The sequence below is a fragment of the Plectropomus leopardus genome, chromosome 13 (assembly GCF_008729295.1).
Source record: "Plectropomus leopardus isolate mb chromosome 13, YSFRI_Pleo_2.0, whole genome shotgun sequence".
NCBI lineage: Eukaryota > Metazoa > Chordata > Actinopteri > Perciformes > Serranidae > Plectropomus > Plectropomus leopardus.
Genome location: NC_056475.1, coordinates 28,767,668 through 28,775,703, shown reverse-complemented (window position 1 = coordinate 28,775,703; position 8,036 = coordinate 28,767,668). Strand labels below are relative to the sequence as shown.

Genomic DNA, 8,036 nt, shown 5'->3' with positions numbered 1-8,036 from the left:
GGGACCGTGTGTGTGTGTGTGTGTGTGTGTGTGTGTGTGTGTGTGTGTGTGTGTGTGTGTGTGTGTGTGTGCGCAAGTGTGCTTGTGCTTGTGCATGTGTGTGTGTGTGTGTGTGTGTGTGTGTACTGCAACTATAAAAGAAGCAGCCCCCCTGTCACTAATGTATTTCTGCTGTGACAGGAAGTGATGTGGTCAGTTACTTCACCGTGAAAGAGAAAGTAAGAGAGCTGCTGTGGGTTTTTTACGGGGGCTCTGGGTGCTTTTCTTTCCTATGGGGTGAGAGTGACGAGCTGTTCGGAAAACACATTTCTGGGGGCATATTGACACCACCAGTCAGGACAGTGGGCTAGAAGGAAAAGAGGTCAGCAGGACTTTTTCACACGCGTGGGTAGTGTGTTAGATATGACAGGACTTTGGAACGTTGTAACAAATGTTTGAAAACCGCTGGAAATTACTCAGATGCAAATTTGTGACTGTATGGCCACATGTTTTTGAGTTTTGTCCAGACTTAAGTTACTGGGTTTCTGACTTTTTAAAACCCTTTTTTAACCCTTTCAAACCTGAGCAAATTGGCTTGATTTCTTTCAAAAACATGGGAAGAATGTAATAAGCAACAAAAGAAGAAATTACACAAAGATTAGCAAGAAATTAAAATAAAATACAAGAAAATTATCTGAAAATTTGTATCTAAAGAAAAAGTTCCTAAAAAAAACCAAGCAAACAAGGACATGACCTAAAACGTGCTTAAAAATGATACAAATTCTGTAATATAATTTTAAAAAATATATATCATTTTTTACAATTTGTGGAACATTTCTCATCAAGTTGCTCATTCCCTCTATTTCATATGTTTTTGAAAGAAATTGCACCAATTTGCTCAAGGTTCAAAGGTTTAAATACTTGTGAAAGGCATCTTAAAGTAGCACAAGAGAAGTGATGTCGCTCAAGGTTTCAAAGGGTAAAAGTCTGATTCATTTTTCAGGAAACACAATAACATGTATCCATCACATAAGAGCAAATAATGTGATATATGTAGTATATGTTCATGTACAACATGCATGCATACATAATACAAACTCAAACTCATGCATAAGTCAAATCTAATGCCTCCAAAAGCATGACCTCACGCAACCAGCTCTAAAAAGAAACTATTTGTTTTAACTTTAAAAAGTTCATGTCTGGGCTTCCTTGAATTTTTAAGTTGAATGAATTTGAGAAGACAAGTTGAACTATTATGAAATGACCTCAACTTGTTTTCTCAAATTCAGTCAACGTAATTAATTAATTAAATAATTAATTAAAAGCAACCAGGACACTAACTTTTTTAAGGCAAAACAAATAGTGTCTTTTTACAGTGAAATCATAATTTCCAGTAGGGTTATCTGCCATTTTTAATGATCAGATTCAGTCCAGCATTATTTCAAAACAAACTGTGCCTGTTGACAAGTGTAGTAAGTAAAGGACTTACCCTGTATGAGCAGCACAAAGACGCTGAGCTGCAGCTTCACTTCCATCTCTGTCACTCACTAACAATCACACTTCAACTCTGCCGCGTTTCCTCATCTTTTTGTACTCCGCTGAGGGACCTTCCATGACATCAGCGCCGTGGTTTCCATAGACCCGTTGGTTCAAGGGATCCTCATGTGACACTGAAAAGTAAAAGGTTAAGAGTTCATGATTCATATTTAGCTCATGTTTAAAAAACTGAATGTTGAAGTTAAACTACCCAGCAGTCATTTTCAGAGGTTTAACCATTTGAAACCTGAAATGACATCACTTGTCTTGCGCTGCAATCAGATGCCTTTCACAAGTTTTTAAACCTTTGAACACTGAGCGAACTAGTGCAATTCATCCTAAAAACATTTGAGAAAAGGCAATTAGCAACTTGGTGAGAAATGGTCCACAAATTGCAAGAAATTAGAGCATTAGAGAATTTAGAGAGAATGTGTGGTGTAAACACTAGGACAAAACTATATTCAATTTAATTACATTTTTAAATTATGTAACAGAATTTTTATCATGTTTAAGCACCTTCATGCTCATGCCTTTGTTTCTTTTTTACTTTTTTCCTCTTTTTTTCAAATTTTCTGATAATTTGTTTGTACTTTTTACTTTTTTTCGTGCTAATTTTTGAGTCATTTCCTATTTTGTTGCTCATTGCCTTCTCGCCATATTTTTTGAAAGAAATCAAGCCAGTTTGTTCAGGTTTGAAATGGTTAATGAAAAACATGGAAATTCACATTTTCACAACAAAAATCATACCAAAAAAGACAGGTTGATTTGCTGTGTGGAAGAGAAATATTATGATTGATGTTAGTTACTTTTTCTGCTATCACGAGGCTACATGATCTCTGTGTCTGTCTTTTTAGCTACACTAGAGTTACAATTACAGAAGGCAAGAGTTTATAAACATATTCAGAGCTAAAGCATATTGTTTCAGTGCATCTGAAGTCCTATGTTAAACCAACTGTTGAGGGAGTTTGAGTTAAAGGGGGTAGTGCATAAGTGAAGGATGTGGGTACAGATGTTGTGAGGTGCAACAACAACAAGAAAGATACATCAAAGCAGCATAACTTAACCAAAATGTAATGTGGCTGGGGGGAGCAGAAGATAGAGTGATTAGAGTGGAGCCACAACTTAAAGGAACAGTTAACCCCCAATCAAAAATATACATATTTTCCCTCTTAACTATATTGCTGTTTGTGAGTCTAGATTGTTTGGATTTTGGTGGCAGAGTGTTGGAGACATCAGCCGTAGAGATGTCTGCCCTCTCTCCAATAAAATGAAACTAGATGGCACTCAGCTTGAGGTGCTCAAAGTGCCAAAAAAAAAGACATATGAAGAACTCAACAATGTCTCATTCCATAAATCATGACCCAGTCACTAAAGATAATCCACAGACCTTGTTGTGAGCAGTTTCATGTAGGAACTATTTTTTGTTCTGTAAAATTCTGTACTAAAAATTTCCTTCTACTCTGGAATAAATACAGATGTTTTTCTTAAATACAGATCATTAGTAGCATATGGACTCAGCCCCTTATTTTTCCCAATTTTTGAGGTTTGATATTTTCAGTTGGACTGTGGTAAATACCCTCATGCTCTATAGCTTACAGCAAAAAAAAAAAAATAATAAAGCAGGGTAAGCTTTATGGCAAGGCTACCTCATGATTGACAAGCTGCTACCACAGTAACCTATCAGTCAGGACAGAGGCTCAGCAATATGTTATTGATGATGCATCAGTCAGATCCATATTCTCGTCCAAATATGTTCACATCTGGTGCCAAAAAAACAGCGATGACCAAAATGCCAAAATTAAGGCTTCAAAACAGGAGTCCACGATACATTGGTTAATGACACAGTGGTCACAATTTACACTAACAGAAACATGATATGTGGTACAAATGATACAACTATACATCATATAACTGTAGTTCAGAGAGAGCATTGCTGTACTTAATAAGGTTAATAAGGTTGTAGTGGAAAATAAATGCAACTAAATTTGTTTTAATTTGTGAAATAGAGCTTTAACACTCCGTGTGCATAAATTATCAAATCTGATCTACAGCAAGACATAGTCAACATGGTTTTATGACAATAAGACTGGTTGCTGTTTGCAGTGTATTAGTTAGAGTTTGCCTAATGATGTTCATACAGTGTACTTTAGTATTTAGGGCGCATGAATGTTAATTCTACAGTGCGGAATATGGTGATTGAGAGGAATAATTAGAAGCCTCCACATGTTCATTTCTATTTTTTTCTTTCTTTTTTAAATTTTTTTCCCCAACACATAAACTGAGGACCTTTCAAGCTATTTCCGTCTCTTCTTTCTCTTTAACTTACCGCAGCTGCTCAGGTTTTAGCCAATCAGAGGGGCCATGGCTCAAAGGAAATCTGAAGACTGGTCCAGAATGTGCTGGAATCTCAATGCTGCTCTTCGAGCTGATTGGCTCACACAACAGTGGGAAGCTGAGAAAAGCAGTGAGCGTCTCCTGCCTGTGTTCATGTGGAGGAGAGAGTGAGACTGCAGCAGCGTGAGTACACAGCAGCATCCAGGTAGGATGAGAATATCACTCAGAAGGCATATTTGTTCCCAGTCTGTCTGTGTATGTGCAGTTATGCTTCTTATTGCCAGTTAACAGTTAATGCACAGGTTCTGTAGTGAGTAAACTGTGAATTTATAGTGACATTACTAATGCTTTCTTCCTTTCTTTCAAATTATATTCCTATTTTATTCATTAGGACATATATTGTGATGATGTATAACTATATTTATCATCATGTAACATTTTTATTTTTGCCAAAAATCTTGAATATCTTAAAAAGTTTGTGATTTGTATTTAAAGTATTAATGAGCTTTGACTTGGCTTAGCGGGTAGCAGCTGAATACTGCAGCAGGGCAACTTTCCCCCTCAGTCGAAGATGGTGGGGGGAGGAGTGAGTCTGTCTGTCTCAGATGCTCAAGAGTTCAGCAGTTTGAAAAGTGCTCCAGCGTGATACTGCAGAATTAGGCACACGCTCTTGTGCAGTCCTGCTCAGCACAGAAATGTACTTATTAACTTATGCAGAACGCATAGGAGAGTTTGCAGGGATGACTGATTGATGCATTAGCTGAAGACTTTTCAATCAGTTCAATCAGATTCACTCTCTAACCTACACTTTCAGTTTGCAATGTGTTTCTACTGCTTGAAATGAATACTTTCCACAGACTTTTGTGGCTATTTTATAACAATGATCATAGTTTAAGAGAAAGAAAATGCAGACAGGAGAGGGGGGTATCTCAACTTTATTAAAATAACATCTTTTAAAAATCAGTTTACAAACTAAAAGACAAGTTAAAAGATGACATCACATAAAAGTAAGTCTAAAAATGGGTGTCAAAAAGTGATTTAACAAAAGTCACTGATTCTGTAGCCTTATCTCCTCAGGCAGGTCATTCCAAAGCCAAGGGGTCCTGATGGCAAACGCACGCTCACCTTTAGTTGGAAGCCTCAACTTTGGAATGGTCAGAAGGGCCCCATCTGAGGATCAATGGCTGATCTGTGGATTTATGGCTGATCTATGGGAAATGGCTCATAAGGGATCAATATTTCTGTTATGTAGCTTTTGACCAGACCCAGACGATCTTTAAAAGTGATGAGTAAAATCTAATAATCAATTCTAAAACGAAAGGAGATATTCGTAAAACCTAAAACCCCCTTGAACATAACAACATATGTAGACTTTTTTGATAATTGAGTCTTATTGCCCCCTGCTGGAATAACACAAGCTATAAATTGTTTTACTTTCTCAGAGCAAGCATGTCCAAAGGGACCGCCGTTGGTATCGATCTCGGAACCACCTACTCCTGTGTTGGTGTGTTCCAGCATGGCAAAGTTGAAATCATCGCCAACGACCAGGGCAACAGGACCACACCCAGCTATGTGGCATTCACAGATTCTGAGAGGCTGATCGGCGATTCAGCCAAGAACCAGGTTGCCATGAACCCCACCAACACAGTCTTTGGTAAGGTTACTGGACGAAAGGAAAAATTATGTCATTATTCAGGACATATGAATGTATCCCAATGATTGTTTGCTGTCAGATCATTGAGTGAATACATTAATCGTGGTCATGTGAATGGTTCACATCTTTTATCTGTGAACATTGACTTGACTATCCGTTCATGCTCCACACCCTCCTCCTGACTCACTAAGGACACACGCACTTACAGACCCCCTGCCTCCCAATTACCTTCACCTCCACCGTCACCCTCCACTATACAGGCGCAGGATAATATTCAGACAATCAAAACCAGAATTACTAACAACAGACAGGTAAGACCAGGATCTGTTCATAGAACTAACTGTATTTTAAACATCCCCCGAGTTGGAGGTGACAAGCGCACGTCCAGTGCAGACACTAAAATAGCTGTCCTGAACGTGCGCTCCCTTTTAAACAAATCATTTATTATAAATGACATTATTTTAGACAACGACTTAGACATCATTCTACTGACAGAGACATGGCTTGGCACTGATGCACCTGTCGTTCTCACTGAGGCTTCCCCACCAAATTTTAACTTTTTATTTTCAACTCGAGAGGGCAAAAAAGGAGGCGGAACTGCTTCAATTACAAAGATTACCATGTGCTCAAATGAAGTATTTTTTAACAACTTCGTATCATTTGAGTATCATGCCTTTGTTTTTAGCAACCCGCCCATTCTTTGCTTAACCGTCTACAGACCACCCAGGTACTCATCATCTTTTATCAATGAGTTTTCTGAACTTTTATCAATTATACATAGTAAGTACAATAGAATTTTAATAACTGGTGATTTTAACTTGCACATGGACAACTCCTCAGACACAGTGTCCAGAGAATTTTTAAACCTTTTACACTGCCTTAATTTTAGACAGCATGTCACACAGCCGACTCACAGCAGGGGGCGCACCCTGGACCTGGTCATAACTTAGGGCCTGTCCATTGGTGCGCCATCTGTTGTGGATCTGGCTGTGTCTGACCACTTTTGTGTGTTTTTTACAGTCACCAGTTTTAATCAATGGGAGGCCCCGGTGAGATCAGTGAGGAAACGCTACCTAACTTCTGAAGTGGCTGCAAAGTTTATCCGGATTTTACAGAGCACTCCAGCAGAAATTTTACCAGCACCATGTGATTTCATTGTTGACAGTTTTAACAATAAATTAAAGACAACACTGGACTCAGTGGCCCCACTTCAATTGAAGACTGTTAAAACAAAACCTACACCGCCATGGAGAAATATGAACATCAAAAAGCTGAAGAGAAACTGCAGGAGTGCTGAGAGGAGATGGCGAAAGTCAAAGTTAACAGTTCATTACGAAATATTCCGTGAACACCTCAAAACCTACAATAACACAGTCAAACAGGCAAGAATTTCTCACTTTCAAAAATTAATCAACGACCATAAAACCAACCCGAAATTTCTCTTCTCCACAATCGACCGTTTAACAAACGCAAATTTTAATAGACCCTCCAAGACACCAAGTGACGCCCTTTGTGAGGATTTTGCAGACCACTTCAGAAGTAAAATCAATGACATCAGATCGAGTCTTTTACCGCATCAGATTTTAAGTGTTGATTCACCCAGATCATTGATTTTACCGGAGGAAACACTGGAGAGTTTTGCCCTGGTAGATGCGAGGACACTTGGTCGAGTTTTCTCCCAAGTAAAGCCCACAACCTGCCTCTTAGACCCAATTCCCACTCCATTTTTTAAAACGTTTCATGCATTCTTTGAGGAACAATTGTTATACATGGTGAATTGCTCTCTTCAGACGGGTGTCTTCCCCACCTCCTTTAAAATGGCGGTGGTGAAGCCCCTTTTGAAGAAGAGCAATTTAGATCCCAACATTTTTAATAATTATCGGCCTGTATCGAACTTACCATTTTTAAGTAAAATCTTGGAAAAACTTGTGTTTAACCAAGTAAATGACTTTTTAATCACAAATAACATTTTAGAGAGGTGTCAGTCTGGTTTTAGGATGAATCACAGTACCGAGACGGCCCTTGTAAAGATTTTAAATGACATCAGGCTCAACTTAGATAACCATAAACTCACTCGATACAGTAGACCATCACATTTTATTAAATAGACTGAGGAACCTGGTCGGCCTCTCTGGTACTGTTCTGAACTGGTTTGACTCCTACCTCACAGATCGACACTTCTTTGTAAGTATGGATACATGTTCCTCAGGAATCCATGAGATAAAGTGTGGGGTTCCCCAAGGGTCAATTTTAGGCCCAACTCTTTTTAATCTGTACATGCTTCCCCTTGGGGACTTCATCAGGAGTCACGGCATCAGCTTTCATAGTTATGCTGACGATACTCAACTGTACATCGCTGTGTCTCCTGATGACACAGGGCCTATTGATGCCCTTTTTAACTGCATTTCAGACATAAATTCATGGATGGCAGCAAATTTCCTACAGCTCAACCAAGACAAAACAGAGGTTTTAGTCATCGGTCCCGAAGGCCAGAAAGAGAGACTTTTACCAAAGTTACAGGCTTTTAGAACAT

The 8,036-nt window shown here is 38.7% G+C and overlaps 1 protein-coding gene across 1 annotated transcript in view; it reads left to right on the top strand.

Annotated features, from left to right (window-relative positions):
* si:ch73-261i21.5 (zona pellucida-like domain-containing protein 1) overlaps positions 1-5,774 on the top strand; it is a 21,180-nt gene extending 15,406 nt beyond the window's left edge. Inside the window, exons 10-12 of the mRNA XM_042499622.1 lie at positions 4,927-5,003; positions 5,365-5,503; positions 5,695-5,774. Coding sequence (XP_042355556.1) covers positions 4,927-5,003; positions 5,365-5,503; positions 5,695-5,774 — 296 coding nt within the window. The remainder of the gene's footprint in view (positions 1-4,926; positions 5,004-5,364; positions 5,504-5,694) is intronic.
* The last annotated feature ends 2,262 nt before the right edge of the window (positions 5,775-8,036 follow it).